Here is an 18,108-nt window from a genome sequence, read left to right as displayed (position 1 = left end):
TATTCCAGCCATCAGCAATACCCACAATGCCTCACTCTGCCTCACTCACTCATCAGCAATACCCACAACACTCACAATGCCTCACTCTGCCTTCTTCAAGTCCATGAACTTACTCTTACTCAGTTGGTTGTCAGGCCAGACAGCCCCTCACCGCTTTCACTATGCCTCTCCGGATGGTTCTATCCTCTGCTAATTCTTTCTGGTCTCCTCTTGGTGCCACCTTCTCCACGTCCTTCTCCACTCCATACATCCATCTGTTCCTGGGTCTCCCTAATGGTCGTCTGCCTTCTACTCCTCCTTCCATCACCTTCCTTGGTAGTCTGTCTGCCTCCATTTGGATGCATGTCCAGCCCACCTTGCTCTTCTTCCCCGTACTTCATCTTGAATGTAAAGTTGCCCTGTCTGATCTCTAATACCCCTGTTATGTCTTCATCTCCATCTCCCTTCTTCAACATATCCTTAAATAAATGGGTTACTGAATCTGAAATTTCAAGTCCATGAAAGCCCCAAAAATGGTGAGGAGCATACACCAAGAGGTACATAACTGTGGGCAAAATCATCACCTTTGCCCTATGTGACTGGATGATGGAATCTGTGGACACAAAGTGCCGTCTGGCATTAGCTACTGACCCTGGAAACTGGAAGGTCCGTCTGTGTCATAACCTGCCAGGTGAGTTTTAGACATGAGCCCTTTGTTCTAGTTCTAGCTGCTGCTAGACAATTCTATTCAGATGGAGGGGCTTGAGTATCCAACAAATAGAGGGTTGTTGATTATTTAATAATCATAATAGTATTTCACATCTTTGTTGACGCTATTACTTTGAACACATATCTTTTTCCCTTAATTTAAAAGCACAGTACATCACATTTATCCTATATCTGAAAAAATGTACATACATACATATACCAAGGCTTTTTCCCCCTTACAAGGGAGGTAGCCAAAAAGGAAAAGGCATAAAATCATTTCCACCCATTCCATCCCTGAAAACACTCCACATCACTCCACCCTCCCTCTTATCTTAGCACCTCCTGGATGACGGGTCATCCCTGCACCTAGTCCACTGAAATGAAAATGAAAAAATTATTATGAGGTGAGGTATATCAAATAATGAACTCATTAAAAAAATTATTCACTCTGTCTTCAGGAATACTGACATACTAGAAAGAAATAAGGTCATATACTGCATTTAGACAGGTCATCTCAATGTGACCTTGCACCAAACACCTGACCCGAAGACTTTTACTGTGTTTGACAACCTATGCAGGTCAAAGTGACCTCAGCTGACTTACCTTAACCCTTCCAGGTCGATGTCTAGTTATACAAAAATCTAGTGTTTTTGTTGTATTTTACAATTTTTAAACAAAACTCATTAATTTACTGTCAGTTCTGCATATTCTTATACTGAGACTGATCAACATATTAACCCTGAAAAAAGTAAGAATTAGACAGTTGACTGGATTAAAACCAAAGAGATTTTATTAAGGGGACATGTCATCACGAAATATACATTTTTTTTACAAGTCCTAGTTTCTTTAACTTTACCATTAATTTTCAATGGATGGAAAATGACCAGTTGTTGGAGGGATTTGTCTGGAGAGAAAATAGATTGCATTCCAAAGGGTTGACTGCCTTCAATCTTGCAGTTAGAATTCCTCATTAAACCATGAGCATCCTTCCGTTCCCTTGCTTAGGTCCATCATGACTTCTTCATTTCCTGCCAGGTAGCCTATACATGATAATAAGACAATAATGTTAATGGTAATACATACCTACATATACCAGTGACTATTCCCCCCTTACAAGGGAGGTAGCCAAAAAAAAGGCATAAAATCCACTCCCACCCATTCCATCCTCACATACTCCTCTCCCACCTTCCTCCCTCTTATCTTGGCTCCTCCTGGATGACGGGTCATCCCTGCATCTCGCCTGCTGCCCTGGCTCAGAAGCAGTGTCGCAAGACACAGCACATCCACAGCAAGGCCGCTTGTGTTAGCGTGGTATGTTGTATATCATACCATTATTATCGTACATTGTAATTGTGTGTTGCTTATTTGGGGAATTATATGTTTCCCCCTCTTTATAAAATTGTCATATGTTTTGTTGTTTGTTGTTTTATTATTTATTGTAATTATGTGTAATCATTGTGTATATTTGTAATTATATTGGATATCGCAAATGCGATGCACGTCTTTTGGCGCGAATTGGCAGCTTGGCGTCAGTGCAGAGCCAGCTCTCTTTGTATACACACGCATTAGTTGTCAGTGGTATCATTTCTTGTAGCCACCCGGTACACGCTTCATTTAATCGGCAATCCCCACCCCACCTCTCCATCCCCGTGTAGTGTTCTGGTATGAATGACAACCAAGGAAGGAAATCAACGCAATAGTCTTTATCTTTCTTTTTATTCACCTAAAGAGCCTGAGGTCTGGAGCTTGTACGAGTAGGTCTTCGATCCGGTGTTAGGAGAGAGAGGTCTTGGAGTTCGTAGATCCTCGATCCGATGCTAGGAGAGAGAGAGAAGGTGTGGGAGCTAGTCGAGTTGCTGGTGAAGAGGCTGTGGACTACCTAGGACAGATCACCCGCTCGCGCGGGATTGGTAGTCGTAGAAAGGGAAGAGATGTCTGTACAAAAATGAAAAGATAATTGTGTATAAAAGAGGTCTATCACCACCGGGCGATTTTAGGGATATTTATTTCGTGGTGTCGTGGCTTTGGAGGGGTGGGCAGATTTGGAGGTGGAGGCTGGTATCTGACCCCCCCCCCCCCGCGCTTCCCTCCGTTGGTAAGAGGCCGTCTTTGGAACCCTGGTAGTGGCTCACAGTCAGATCCCGGTTTCTGTCTAGTCTTCTGATTGGCTGCCTTCCCTTTGGCTATGGGCCAATTGCGAGCCCTGGCGAGTGCCCTCGCTTCCGCTCGCTTTGGTGACGTCATCAGTCCCGGCTCGGTCTGCATGGGAGACCGTTGTCTTTGACGAGGTCGGTGTTGGAGAAGTACATATGTACATACGTACTACCACTACACCCATATGCAGGAAAAAAGAAGACGGTGAGAAATCCTTTCACGCTGCTTCAAAATACCATTCACACATAACCACTCTCTACCCCCCCTCCCCTATCCCCTGGCTCCTCCCCTCCCTGTATCACAGTATCATCTACCCACAACCATTATACATCACCCCTATCTTCAGGTGTAATTCGGAAATCTAAAGATACCCCTAACTGTACATGTAAATTGATTAAATATCAAACAAGACTTAAAAACGTGTGCATATACATATACATAATTGTTAAGCTAACTTTTAAAAAAAAAAGATATCTATGTTTACATATAAATTAGGTAAAATTATATGTAGAAGTTGTTATTCTACACTAATACAAAAATGTCTTAAATATGAAATAATCAGTTGGTTTATTAAAAAGAGCGATGTAAATTATGTATTATATTATATTTACCCCTAACTGTACATGTTATTTGAATAAATATCAAACAATATTTAAAAACGTGCGGATATACATATACATTATTGTTCAATTAACTTTCTATGAAATAAGGAAATATATATTTAACATATAAATAAAGTATAATTATATGTGGAATTTTATATTTTACACATACAAAAAATGTCTTTAATATAAAATAATTAGTTGATTTATTAAAACACGAACTATGATGAAAACATATACTGTTAAATTTGCAAAATAATATATTTGAGCCCATAAAGTGAATTACGTTGTTAATTATTTAAATTGGTTATTAGGGGAAAGAAGCTTTATCAATAGAAGTGGCACTTCGACCCCATGTACTCCATAGATGAGGTTCTTTAGGCTGTCAAATACGCTTTCATTAGATTATTATGCTCATAGCCTTTATAAATTACAGGGAGTTACTTGGGAGATTTGACAACTTAGTTTCAATACCTCCTGATTTAATGAAGAATCTTTCACTGTTTTATTATTTACCAAATGGTAAAATAAATGAATTACAGGTATATTATCCTCATTTTATTTTAAGATTTTTTCATTCGCATATTTGAGGGTATTCACACTGGGCACGAATTTAAAGGAGGACAACAGGGCAGGACTCGCAGTAAGGATTTTAAGAAACGGTTGGACGACTTTATGGATGGGGATGACAGGTGGTAATGGACATGGAACTGTCAAGTGTAGGTCTTATGGTCTCTTACAGTCTTCTTCATTCACATGTTTTACTTAGATTACGAGATTCTCTTACGGGTGAGTCAACATAGGAACGTTTGACGGCATGAGATTATGGGTTGCACTTTACCGAGGGGAGAGTTGATATAGATATCTGTTGTAGGCTTTTCGTTGTGTATAGACGTTGTTTCTGCCATTTATAATTTTTGATGATGTGGTCTTACATCATGTTTCTATCATGGTTTGCCTAAGTTGGGATGGCAATACCCGTGACTGAATGAGGAGGTAGAAAGATGGAAATAACATGTAAAAGCAGTATACATATTGGATTCACATTGGAGCTGAGAACAAGTGTGCTTTATAAAGATGATAAATAAAAGAGGACCAAGAACAGAATCCATTGATAAGTCAAATTCCTAAATAACTTAGACGGTGGTATAAACCAAACTAAAACTATAAACGAAGAGAACTAGACATTAGTTGGAGGAAAAACATTACTCCATAAGTTTGGCTAAATCTTTATATATTATGAGTAAGTGAATATTATATATAAGATTTTTTATTTTGCGCGGTATGCTGTGACGTTATCATGGAATTTTCTTCGAAATTCACAGGATCACAATTCTCTGTAGCTCTGTACGTAGAATGTAAACAAACAGTTCGGTGTCTCACGTGGGAAGTATCAACCTTCTTTAAAGGTTATAATTATATTAGTAGGTGTCGCTAATTGTTGTTCTACTGTAAGAGTTACATCAAATCTTAGATACTACTAAATGACATGAGTGTTGTTTGGCATGTAATTGTCAAGTGTTAAATTGGAACGTGTTGTTTTCGAACAGGAAGAAATAAGATTTACAATATTAAATATTTTTAAGTTGGGCTTTCTTAAAAAAATATATGACTACGATGCCGTCGTAAGTCTTTGTATTTCAGAGGGAATAACATCCAGGTTCACGTAAATATGGGTATTTGATATAAGACTTCGTTGTCCAATAGCCTCAACCTAGCCCAACCTTAGTAAGGTCCTTACCAAAGTCTGACAGTGACACTCCAAACCTAACCATTTCATGAAAAAAAAAATTGCATGACCATATTGGAATAGAACAAGTTTCTAAGGGGTAAAATTCCAGAATCACGCAAACACGCATGATTAACATGAAATTTACATTGCCCAACCAATAGCTCCTAACCTTATAACTTATTATTTATACAACCTGTGAGATGTGTGTGCGTAATGATGTATATTATATTCGTAAGAGCATATTTATTGATTTTCTAGGTTAAATTCATTCTCTCTAATTATTGCAGGTCCTGGGTACAATTTGATTTGAAAAAATGGGAAAATTGGCCAAGGTGAGTTTGATAAATCTGGATTTTCTTTGTTAGCAATGTAATTGTATATTTTGAGCTAATATATTCATTAGTATAAATCTTGTAACTTTAGAATACTTTGTGATATAAAAGCATGAAACTGTAGTTTAAGTAAAAAGTAGCAAGCACTGCGAGAGCAATGTATGGGAGAGGCCAAAAGCAGAATATGGGATCCAGTGAATTTAACATTTCACTCTGCTTGGTGAAAAGTTAAATATATTGGATCCTATACTCTACTTTTGGCCTCTCCTACAGAACTGGTAATTTAATTGCAATCTTATCTTCTATAGGATAATCCCAAGAAAAAGAAAATGAACTTCAAGAAAGGTAGACAAAAAAATGATGGTGGTCTTGGAGGAGACATGGCTGAAATAGCATTAGATCCTCGATTTGCACACGTGACTTCAGATCCCAAGTTCCGACATGCACCCAAAGATCAGCGCAAAGTCAAACTGGACCCAAGATTTCAGTCTGTATTTACTGTAAGTATGAGCACATTTTCCAGGGTTGTTATGGGAAACAAGTATGATGCACTTCAAGATATATTTTGTGGGGATTATGGAATTGAATATTCTAGTATAATTGAACTGATTGGTATTAGTGTGGGACTGTTTCTATTTTAAAAGCTGAAAATAGTAGGAAGGGAGAATCATTTGTTTGTTGTCAGTATTCCTTGACATAAGCACTGGGTGTACAACTGAGCTAACTTAATATGAACTTCTTTCCCTGTGTCTTTCAACAGATCTATCAATATACCATCTTCCCCAGGTGCTTTTCCATGTTTCATATTTTTTAGAGCAAATTCTACTTCTTCCTTTGTAATCAGTGATTTTGCTCCATACAAAAGGAGACCAGTATTCCTTATGTGTTAAGGGAGGGAGGGGGTGGATTGTACTGTATTATTGTTAATTATTCTCTAATGCTACTAATTTGTTTCCTTGTCATCTTCACCAATATTTTTCTGTTATGGTCCTGCAGGATAGCCAATTTTATGAAGTATCAAGTATGGACCCTCGCGGAAGGAAAGGCAACTTTTCCACAAAGGAAGAATTACATAAATTTTATGATATGTCGTCATCAGAAGATAGTAGTAGTGACGAAGTTGAGGGGGAAACTGTGGACAGAGAAATGGATAAAACTTCATCACTAGATCAGGAAGATGAGCAAGGTAAGATATTTGGACTAAAGAGAGATCCAGCTCTAGAATTTCTTTGAGGTTAGGATATAATCAGACTGGGTAGTGTGGTTTACTTCCATAGAAAATCTCATCATAAACAGATACTTCATAATTCTGTGAACAGGTTTGATCACATTTTCTGTGATGTTATATTTATTCAGAGTGAAAGAAAACGAGTATAGCAGCAGTAACTTTATATTTCATAATCCATGTGTTGCATTGCATCATCATACATCAGGCAACCTGTGGATGAGGCATAGAAAATTTCTTCACCATTGAATGCAACAAAAAGATTATTTCAAAGTGTTGTAAAAGCTAGATTTTAGTAGATAGCTTTATATTCCCAATTTGAAAGAATTAGTTATGATTCAGTTTTATGTCATGGAATTCACCCTCTCATAGAGGGCTAGGATGGTGCCACCTTACTTTTTTTTTTTTTTTTTTTTTTTTTTCTTTCTTTCTTTCTTTCTTTTTTTGAACCCTTGCCTCCTGATCTTTTGCCCAAGTCACAACACCAAGCCACCTGGCCAGCAACCATCCTTGAAGTACAGAACTGTGTGCAAATCATTTTCATAAGCTGCTCGTAGGATAGAATACTTGTTTCTTATTGACAATGGTCATCTTCTTCAGAAGGTATTACAGGAATGAATCTGTTATTTCTAGTACATGAAGATGATAGTAAAATTCCTGCTGATATCCTTGCCAAACTACGAGACATGGACAAAGATTATGCAAGGGGCGAAGTCTTCTTTTCTGACGACTCGTCAGACGGAGATTCCACGACAACTGACGAAGAGGCCGAAGAACTGGAAGAGTTTGAATGGGGAGAGCTGGATCATGATGCCAAGTGGGACACAGAAGAGGATCATGTTGAGGTAGGTCTTCTTTCATGTGTTTGTAATATTGTATTATTTTATTTTATTCTTTATTTATTTATTTATTTTTATTTATTTATTTTTTATTTTATATATATATTTATTTATTTATTTATTTATTTTTTTCTCTCTCTCTCTCTCTCTCATTAATTTGTACAGTGCTTCATATTGAAGTGTGCTTGTGTATGCCACACAATATATTTCACTGATTATGCCATTGCCCATACCTAGAAACAATCATGATGGGGGAGGTCAAGTTTGCTTGCACACATTAATTATTTTTCTCAAATGGATAAAATTGGGGGGGTGGCATTGCCATGTAGTGAAACATTGGGGATGGATCATTTTCAACTGTCAGGCCATGCTTTTGAGGTGCCATGTCATGCTGCATTGCCTCTGACCTGAGCAAGTGTGATGGAAAACCATGTGTAGCCAAAGGAGGGACAGAAATTGGGTTGTTCGATGGTTGTATGATAGGTTTAAGGTGGATGTATGCATTGACTTGGCCAATTCTCTTGAAAGGACTGGGCCTTTTAGTATTTGTATATATGTGATTTCTCTTCTGAAATACATGCATACATATACCAAAGGCTTTTCCCCCCTCATAAGTGAGGTAGCCATAAAACAAAGGCATAAAAAACACTCCTACCCATTCTATCCCCTACATACTCCACTCCCTTCCACCCTCTTCCCTCCTTTTCCCTTCCCTTTTCTGAAATACAACAGAAAAATTATCCTGGCAACATACTACAGAAACATCAACAATTTGCTTCCTGCACTACACAACGTATCCATAGGAATACATTGATACTTGGACCACAAAACATGCATCTTAAGACTGACCACAAAACTCCCTACTCCATCAAGCTCATCCAGACATTATCTCCATAGAGGGGTCCCTCCCAAGAGAATTGGAGCCAGATTAGCACAAAAGTGCTCAAGTTGCCATCCAGCACTAAAACTGCCAGGATGGGATGGGGAAGGCTGTAAAAATAGGCTGGCCCAGATGCGGTTTTTTGCACTGGGGATGCTGAATCCTTCATCTTGCACTGTCTTAGCCATACTAATTAAGGTATTTTGGGCTCCTGTGATGGTGTTTTCTCAACTTATTTGCTTTCCTTCCAAAATATTATGTAGTGACACACTTCACTGGAGCCTTGTATTTTCAGAGGATTTACATGGTGGGAAATATTCGTAGCTTGTATACCTTGCTGTGGATGTGCTGTGTCTTGCTACATTGCATCTGACCCAGGGCAGTGGGTGAGATGCATGGATGATCTGTTATCCAGGAGGAGCCAAGATAAGAGGGAGGGAAGGGGGGGTGATGGGAGTGGAGTATGTGGGGATGGAATGGGTGGAAGTGGATTTTATGACTTAAATTTTTGGCTATTTACCTTGGTAAGGGTGAAAAGCTGTTGGTATATATATGTTTGTATACCTTTCAGGAGACATCTAGATTTGCTGTGTGCAATATGGACTGGGATCGGTTAAAGGCTGCAGACTTGATGATTCTGTTTTCGTCATTTGCATTGCAAGGAGGGAGTGTGAAAAAGGTGACCATTTTTCCCAGTGAGTACGGCAAAGAAAGAATGGCTGAAGAGGAAAGGACCGGCCCACAGGAACTTGTGCAAATGAAAGGATCTGAAGAGGCTGTTGACCTGAAGGAACTTGAAAGACTTGAGAAAGGTTAGTAGCTACATAAGGTAACCCAGATGTAGACAGTTATTTTGATGAACAGGCCATTCCCTGGATGGTGGTACACTTAAGTGTGTGCTTGTCAAGTTTAGATAAAAATGAATATTTGTACAAAGTATATACATACATATACCAAGGGCTTTTTCCCCCTTACAAGGGAGGTACCAAAGCCAAAATGCATAATTCCACTCCCACCTGTTTCATCACCACCAACTCCACTCCCATTCACCATCCTCCCTCCCTCCCTCCCTCTTATCTTGTCTCCTCCTGAACAAATTAAATGATGTATTTTTTAATATGATTTGTCAGGGAAATAATAATTAATGTGTAGACTTGGGGTTCTTGAATATATAGATTGGAAGCTTAAATACATTATTAGTAATATTGCGTATGAGGTGGATGGATATGGTAAAGGTGGAAGAGCTGTGCTTTGTTGCATTGCTTTTGACCCAAGCAGCGTGTCAGAGGACACAATGACCCTTCATCCTGAAGGTGTTAAGATAGGAGGAGTAATTGAATGGGTTTTAATTGTGTATAATGTAGGTGTCTGCTCTGACTTGGCCACCGTAGCCACCTTCAGACACCATTCTCTTTAGATTCATCCCAAAATACCTGAAACCTACAACAGTATCCTCTAAGATGGACGTCGGAAAGTGCCATCTCCAAGATACCAATCTTCTAAAATTTGTCAACATGGAAGGCTGACATTCAGTCTCCGGAGAGTCCAATATCTCTCTAACAATTTCAACTGTATTTCCTCCACCTTTTCCCTATAGGATATCTGACAACCAACACCTGCTCCCCTCTTCCAAATGCTTTCAACTGGTGACACTGAAACAGTGTTGCTACTGTGGTCAATGACAGTTTCCACAAATGAGTGAGATGTTGTCCACAACATTCTCACAAGGAAATTGGATTTCCACTTTTTTTTTTTTTTCCCACAAAAAGAAGGAATTAGTATGTACACAAATAAGTTCATTGCAACAAAGGATTACAAAGGCAGAGCATGCCGACAGGAGACCTTTTGGTCCATATCTAGGTCGGATGTGAAAAAAAATTGTAATAATAAAAACTAATAATGTAAGTAACAAATAAAATACATAAATAAATGCATAAGTATAGTTAAATAATAAACAAACAGGTAAATAGTAAATAATAATAAATTGACATATAACTAATGATAAATGAAAATCAAACAGATAAATGATAACAAAACAAAAACAAATAATATAAAATGAATTATAATTTGCTCACAAAACATCCCATGTGAGCAAATTGCTCAGACACAAATTTGTGGAAAATTCCCACAGAATGGCATTGGTACTCTGAAACGGGTCCAGAATATCTTCCCAGTTAGATGTGAAGAAGATTCTTAGAACCCTTTCCAGCCATGGTAAGACTGTGGATTTCCAATCACTGAAATTCATGACAACAATTAGTATTATTTATTTATTTTTCAGGGAAATTGTCTGTTGATGATGGAACGAAAGTAGTACATTTTGAGGCACTCAGAAAATATCAACGCAACAGATTGAAATATTATTACGCCGTCGTAGAATGCGATAGCGTGGAAACTGCAGTACGTATCTATAAAGAGTGTGACCGTCAACCATACGAAGGTGCAGGGATATTAATGGACTTGAGATATATTCCTTCTGACATGGAATTCGATGATGTAAGTGCTGTTTCGATCCTTTTCTTTTAGTCCCTCTGGGTTAAGGATGATCCTTTTTCCGAATAAAATTGTCTGACATTAGATAAAAAAAAGTGGTAAACTAGTGTCATAGAAGTGCTAGCAGGGTGACATCCTGTGGCAGAGTAAATTCGTGTAAGTCATCCAGGTACACAAGGTCAACTGGGCCATGGTGGTGCTGAGAGCTGTGTTGAGGTGCTGTGCATCACCAGTGATGACAACTGCTAAACATATATGTTTGTGTGTATTTATCTAGTATTTGATGTATGTATGTATGTATTTTGCGGGAAGGGGAGCTATGCTCGTGGTATCCCGCCTTTGTATCTCATATCTCCCGCCTGTGTGTATATATATATATATATATATATATATATATATATATATGTGTGTGTGTGTGTGTATATATATATATATATATATATATACACTGTAAACCCTTGATATAATGATCTCAGTGTACCAGATATTGGATATAATGGACAAAAAATCTGACCGGACAAACACTTGCTATAACGGATGAAAATCCATTATTGCTAGGGATCCTCCGTAATAACGGATCTTTAGATATAATGACAGACCCGTCCCCATATTGTCTGTTATATAGAGGATTTACCGTAATTTCCAATACCAGACAAAGTTTGGGATATACCAGATCTGTCCGGTAATTCCATCAGATTTAACCTATCCTCGGTTATCACGGATCTTCAGTTATAATGACTGACCCCTGTCCCCATATCGTCTGAAATATTGAGGGTTTACTGTATATATATGTATATATAATTTTTTTTTGTTTATTTAATTATTTATATTTTTGTTTTTCAGGTTCCTCATGATGTGTGCCAAGGTATTCCCAAGTCCTATGAAGCGAAGACCTTTTCAACAACAGCACTAGTTGACATGCGTCCAACTCTCACCTGGGATGAGACGAACCCTGAGAGAAAGAAATTGATGACTAATGTCATGACCAAGGCACTGAAAGGAGAAGACATTGACGATGATACACTTAGAGTAAGAATGTTTGAGAGTATGTTTTTTTTCACTCTAGATTTCTTTATCAGAATAATTTTTTTTAGCAGTGTAGACCTTTTTTCAGTATTGTAAATTTCTTTATCAGTACTGATATTTTGTGGTTAGGCAGAGAATGTGGTACAGAAAGAGAACCATTGGATAGATCAAAGTGTTGAGGTGGTTTGAACACAGAATTAGTGAGAAAATATGATCAAAAATGGAATTACTGATGGTTTTTGAGGGGATTGTTACCTTTTTTGTCGACAAAAATTTTCTTTGAGAAAGACCATGTGATTTAAAACTTCTTTTGAAAGGATAACAGAATTTTCTACATATTATAAGAAAAATTATTTGTGTTCTTGAACCACACAAGTTTTACTATATTTTATTATGTTTAGTTTTAGCCATGTTTGTATTGTCTTAAGTTAACTATAGACAACATTATGTTCTTATATTATCCAGAGAATAATGTATGTGGAAGCTGTATGTGCTATTGATTGTTCTTTTTTCACACAGAATTATCTTGCATCAAGTAGTGAAGGGGAAGACTCGTTGGATGAGCTTGGAGAGAGTGACAGTGATAATGATGATGATGATGAATCCAAAATGGCAGAAAAATTCAGAGCAGTCATATCCAGATTTGATGAACGTAAGAAGAAAAAAGATGAAGATGACGTGGACAAAGAAGATACCATAGATATTCCAATGCAAGAACAGACAGATGATAGGATATCTGAAGAAGAAGAAAAACCTTCCCTCACACCGTTTGAACAGTACTTGGAAAAAAGAAAGAAAAAGAGAAAAGAAAGGATAAAAATGAAGAAACAGAAGGAACGAACAGAAAAAGAACTAAGTGATGGTAGTGGCGAAGAAGATAATAATGATGATGATGATGATCAACATTATGAACAGACATTTTCAGATGATGAAATACCAGAAGACCTGAAGAATGATCCATTCTTTGCTAAAAAATCAGAACCAAAGAAGAAGAAAAAGAAGGTGTCTTCTAAAAATAACGCAGATGAAAAAGAAGACAATGTAAGTTACATCATCATTAAACATTTTTTGTTACTCGTGTAATACATCTAATATGTCAAGTGCTGTGTTGAAATACCACGTGCATCCAAACCTGACTCCATTCAATCCATCTCCTTCTCATGGCCGTACTCTCAACCTATTCTCATTTTTACAAACTATCTTCATCCAGGAGGTGCTAAGATAAGAGGGAGGGTGGAGGGGAGTGGAGTGTATTCAGGGATGGAATGGGTGGGAATGATTTTATGCCTTTTTCTTTTTGGCTACCTCCCTTGTAAGGGTGAAAAAGCTTTGGTATATGTATGTATGTATGTACAAACTATCTTTCTTTAATGTGTATGGATAATGCTGTGATGCATGATGGAGAGTGGGTGGGGGATGGAGGGTGAGGGAGTATGTATGAGAAATAAATTTATGCATCTTTAAAGGGATTTCTCCCAGTCTTCTCCTTTTCTGTGTGAGGGGACGGCCTTGCTGTGGATGTGTTGTATCTTGTGACACTGCTTCTGACCCAGGGCACTGGACAAGATGCAGGGATGATCCATCATCCAGGAGGTGCCAAGATAAGAGGGAGGGAAAAGTGTAGAGGGAGGTGGAGTATGTAGGGGATGGAATGGGTGGGAGTGGTTTCTATGCCTTTGTTTTTTGGCTACCTCCCTTGTAAGGGGGAAAAAAGCCTTTGGTATATGTATCTTTGATGATGGGAGGGACAATGGGTTTTGGATGGGTGTAGGGTGGACATGTGGTTTGACTTGGCCACACCCATATATGAGGGAAAAGTCCTCTTGATCTATGTATGTGTCCATGATGACACTTCCTTTTTTCCAAACCACACACTTCCAATTCTTATCACTCTCCTTCTATTCCCAGCACCCTACCTACCACACTTCCAAACTCACCTTACCCTTTTAGTTTAGTTTCACTCAGTGCTAATACATCTTTCTTCCCACAAATGTACTATCAGTATACTTTATGCTCATTTGTTGCACTTCCATAAACATTCATAATTTGTATTCTCATAATGGCTTCCTTTTTACTTACCCAGGATGGACTGGAGCTTTTAACAATGGACGCAGAGGAAGATGATAAGAAACATTTCAACATGCGGGATATAATCAAGCAAAATAGTAAGGTTGGAAAGAAAAAGAAGTGGAAGAAAAATGTTCCAAATACAAAAGAAAAAGTAGAAATGGATGATTTCCAGGTGAGTGTAGTATATGTAAAACATTTTAGATATGAAAAATTGTAAAATCCCTGTGTGCACACATTTTTTTTTCTTTTTTTCTTTTTTTCTCTCTCTCTCTCTCTCTCTCAGAGAGTACCATTGAGAAAAGCAGGGGTGGAATATTTGATTATCATCAGGTGTAGGGGAAGATTGAGAGTGGATGTAAAGTGGAGAACAAAAGAAAAGGGGGAGAGGTGCTGAAAGTGAGTTTAATGGAAAGTGAGAAGAGTTTCTATGCCTTTGTTTTTTGGCTACCTCCCTTGTAAGGGAGAAAAGCTTTTGGTATATGTATGTATGATATATGTATATATGTTGTGATGCATGAGGTGGAATGGGTGGGAGGATGGGGGGTGAGGTAGTATGTGTGAGCAAAATTTGACGCAGCCCGAAGGGATTACTCCCCGTCTTCTCCTTTTATGCATGGGGGGACGGAGAGGGGGGGGGTCGCCGATTTAATGAAGCGGCCTTGCTGTGGATGTGCTGTGTCTTGCGACACTGCTTCTGACCCAGGGCAGTGGACAGGGTGCAGGGATGACCCGTCATCCAGGAGGTGCTAAGATAAGAGGGAGGGTGGAGGGGTGTGGAGTGTATTCAGGGATGGAATGGGTGGGAATGATTTTATGCCTTTTTGGCTACCTCCCTTGTAAGGGGGAAAAGCCTTTGGTATGTGTATGTATGGGTAGAGAAAGGATACCAGGTGAAACTGAGAAAGGTATGGGATGTAGAGAAAATAGAAATGATACCAGATGAAGGTAAGAGAAGTATGGAATGTGGGGGAAATAGAATATGAAGTGAAGCAGAAATTGAGAGAGGTGTGGAATGCCATGAAAGAGAAAGTAGAAGAAGAATGGATTTATTTCAAGGAGGGAGTACTTTACTAGTGTGTATAGACAGTGTGTAGAAATCAAAAGCAAAACTGTGAATGGCAAAATGAAGAGGTGAGGGTGGTAACAACAGAAAAGAGGCATGCACGTGAGAAATGGTTGTAAAAAAGACACAAGAAATCAGGTGAAAGTTATAGAGTAAAGTGTGTGGAAGTGAACTCGGGGAACAGCCAAAGAAGATATAGTTCAGCCAGAAAACATAAACAAATTTAAAGCCAAGCTTCATCAATGGACACAAAAGGACAGGACCCCATAAATGTGTGTGTGTGTGTGTGTGTATATATATATATATATATATATATATATATATATATATTTTTTTTTTTTTTTTTTTTTTTTTTTTCTTCTCTCTCCCTGTTTAAGAAAATACACTCCAAAGCAAAAGTGGAAATAGAGCTTGAAGATAAGAAAAAATAATATTGTATGTATAGGATGTTGTATTTGAAACTAAAAATTTCTTTCCCTTTTCTCTTTTGCAGGTTAATACTAAAGATGCGAGGTTTTCAGCCTTGATGACCTCAGGAGAGTTTAACATTGACCCGTCACATCCAAGTTTCAAACGTACAAAAGCCATTGATAAAGTTATCCAGGAGGTGCAAAAAAAGAGGACATTAGAGAATTATGAAGATCTGGTGAGTTTTTAAAGGCTATTAAATCAAAATTATATGATAACTTTTTTTTTTTTTTTTTCCATATAGTTGAATAGTATATCATTCACATCCTCATCACATATATAGTTATCACTTGTAAGGTAGTTCTTTCTCTTTGGAATTTAAGATTTGGAAATCTCCAATATTCATTATTTATCTTTCAAAAATATATGAAAATATTAGAAAGTGCTTATGGTAGCCAATATTTCATAGGTTGCAGAACTTATTGCTCCAGATATAAGATCTATCTATCTATATACATGCATACATATACCATGGGCCTTATCCTCTTTACAAGGGAGATAGCCGAAGTCAAAGGCATAAATCCACTCCCACCCATTTCATCCCCACATACTCCAAGGGTGAGATGGGTTGTTAAAAGCATGATGTCTTGTAACCAAGATATATTTATATAATGTGCATCTACACTGAGATGAAATGTCTGAGAAGTATGTTAGAGGTTACAAGGTTGGATAGAGTGAGAAATGAGGAGGTAAGGAGGAGAGCAGGGGTGGAAAGGGAGAAGGCAGATAGGGTTGATGAAAGATTATTGGGATGGTTGATCACCTAGAGGTGTGGAAAACAGAGGTTGATGGAGTGAATTTGAGGGAATGACCAAGGATGAGATGGATGGATGGGGCAAAAGGGGCTTTTAGTAAGAGGGGAATGTCTGTTGGGCAAGGGAGAAGGCAGGGGATAGGGGTGAAGGAGGATGGTTGTGTATAAGAACATAAGTATGAAGGAGACTGCAAGAGACCATAAGGCCTACACTAGACAGTTTCATGTCCATTACCACCTATCAACCTTATCCATAAAGTTATACCTTTTCTTAAAGCAACTGATGGTTTCAGCACTCACTACATGGTGTATGTGTATATTAATATATATTTTGCTGGCTGAGCGGCTTAGGGCATCGTTACTTGCAGTGAAGGTCTAGATGAGGGCGGTTCGAATCCTGCCACCAGCGAAGTTGAACCAAGGGCATGGTTCATTAAATTCCATGCTACAATGTCCTCTGTGAGTTGCACTGTCCTAGCCTCCCGATAGGGGGGGGAGGGGGAGTGTGTAATGTTAAACCATATTAATATATATATGTTTTTTGCTACCTCCCTTGTAAGGGGGAAAGAGCCTTTGGTATGTGTATGTAATATATATGTATTTACGTAGTTGTATTTTGCGGGAGAAGAAGTGTGTGTGTGTATAAAAGTAACAGTCCCCTTTATCCATCCAACACCCATTCATATTCACTTTCTTATCATAGCTCCTTGTGGATGAAGGTACATCCCCGCTCCCTGCCAGGGTCAGAAACAATGCAGCAAGGCACAGCAGCTCCCATTAATAACATTCCATGTAATTTATAAACTAGTGTTAATTAATAATTATATTTTTATAGAATGGTGATGAAGCTGCTCTTTAATCATTACTTTACTTTACAGCCAGTAGAAAATCCAAGCCAGGGTAAGAAGAATGATCAAGAATTTACCAACTTAGTCAAGAAAATAAAAAACAAAAAGAAATTCAAGAATGTGGTATAGGGGATAGGCATTTTTTGTACTGAATTCAGTATGAATAGGTCAGGAAATCATATTTGTACAGCAAAACTACACGTGTTAACAGATTGATAGTGTGTACATAAATGGTACAACTTTATTGATGTGTTTCAGATATGTTGCTGTGCATAGGCAGCATGCAATTGTGTTGTAATGTGCATTAGAAAAATTGATTGTCAGATCTTGTAAAATTTTAATTTTTTTATATACGCTGGCTTTTCTTTACCCTTTAGTGTAAATGGATTGACCACAATCCAATTACATTTAATAGATTTCATCCTAGCATGATAATAGATGTTGCCTTATGTTTCACTGACCATTTAATAGATTTCATCCTAGCATGATAATAGATGTTGCCTTATGTTTCACTGACCATAAAGTAGACCTGTTTAAAAAACTTGTTCATATTTTCATACATTACTCTACTTTTTCCCATGCTTTTTGACCTGAAAAAGCCAAAAAATCACATCCATTTTTATCTAGGATGTATGGAAACATTGCTGCATGGAGGCTGAAATTTTTGCCACAATAGCATGGAATGAAGCAGAGAACAGAGAAGTAATGGAAAAAACTGGAAAGATTAATTGAGAAAAAAAGAGGCTATGACTTTATTATGAGGAGTTAATATGGTAGGAATAGGAAACAGAGACAAGTGAGGAATAGAGGGGCAAGAATTAGTGGTGATTTATGTACTGGGCCAATTCCTGAAGTTGGTTTATGTCCTGGGCCAGTTCCTGAAGTGGGTTTAAGTCCTCCTGGGCCCAAACATCCATACAAGTGGCGAATGTTAG

General features: G+C 38.0%; 1 protein-coding gene across 1 annotated transcript; it reads left to right on the top strand.

The window, feature by feature from the left end:
• Positions 1–4,766: 4,766 nt before the first annotated feature.
• LOC143041406 (ESF1 homolog) lies at positions 4,767–17,526 on the top strand. The gene is made up of 12 exons (XM_076213247.1): positions 4,767–4,867; positions 5,463–5,507; positions 5,816–6,007; positions 6,504–6,693; positions 7,366–7,577; positions 9,023–9,263; positions 10,733–10,947; positions 11,788–11,973; positions 12,490–13,011; positions 14,054–14,212; positions 15,597–15,749; positions 17,204–17,526. The coding sequence occupies exons 2-12, from the start codon at positions 5,490–5,492 to the stop codon at positions 17,300–17,302; spliced, it is 2,187 nt and encodes a 728-aa protein (XP_076069362.1). The 5' UTR covers positions 4,767–4,867; positions 5,463–5,489; the 3' UTR covers positions 17,303–17,526.
• Positions 17,527–18,108: the final 582 nt, after the last annotated feature.

This window comes from Oratosquilla oratoria, chromosome 31, assembly GCF_046742065.1.
Source record: "Oratosquilla oratoria isolate Oo_2021 chromosome 31, ASM4674206v1, whole genome shotgun sequence".
In the NCBI taxonomy this organism is placed as follows: domain Eukaryota; kingdom Metazoa; phylum Arthropoda; class Malacostraca; order Stomatopoda; family Squillidae; genus Oratosquilla; species Oratosquilla oratoria.
This window is presented reverse-complemented; position numbering and strand designations above follow the sequence as displayed.

Bases quoted from the DNA above. Each gene is read 5' to 3' on its own strand.
- LOC143041406 (XM_076213247.1), top strand. The intron at 6,694-7,365 runs GTAAGATATTTG...TGTTATTTCTAG, and splicing joins AGATCAGGAAGATGAGCAAG to TACATGAAGATGATAGTAAA. The intron at 15,750-17,203 runs GTGAGTTTTTAA...TTTACTTTACAG, and splicing joins TAGAGAATTATGAAGATCTG to CCAGTAGAAAATCCAAGCCA.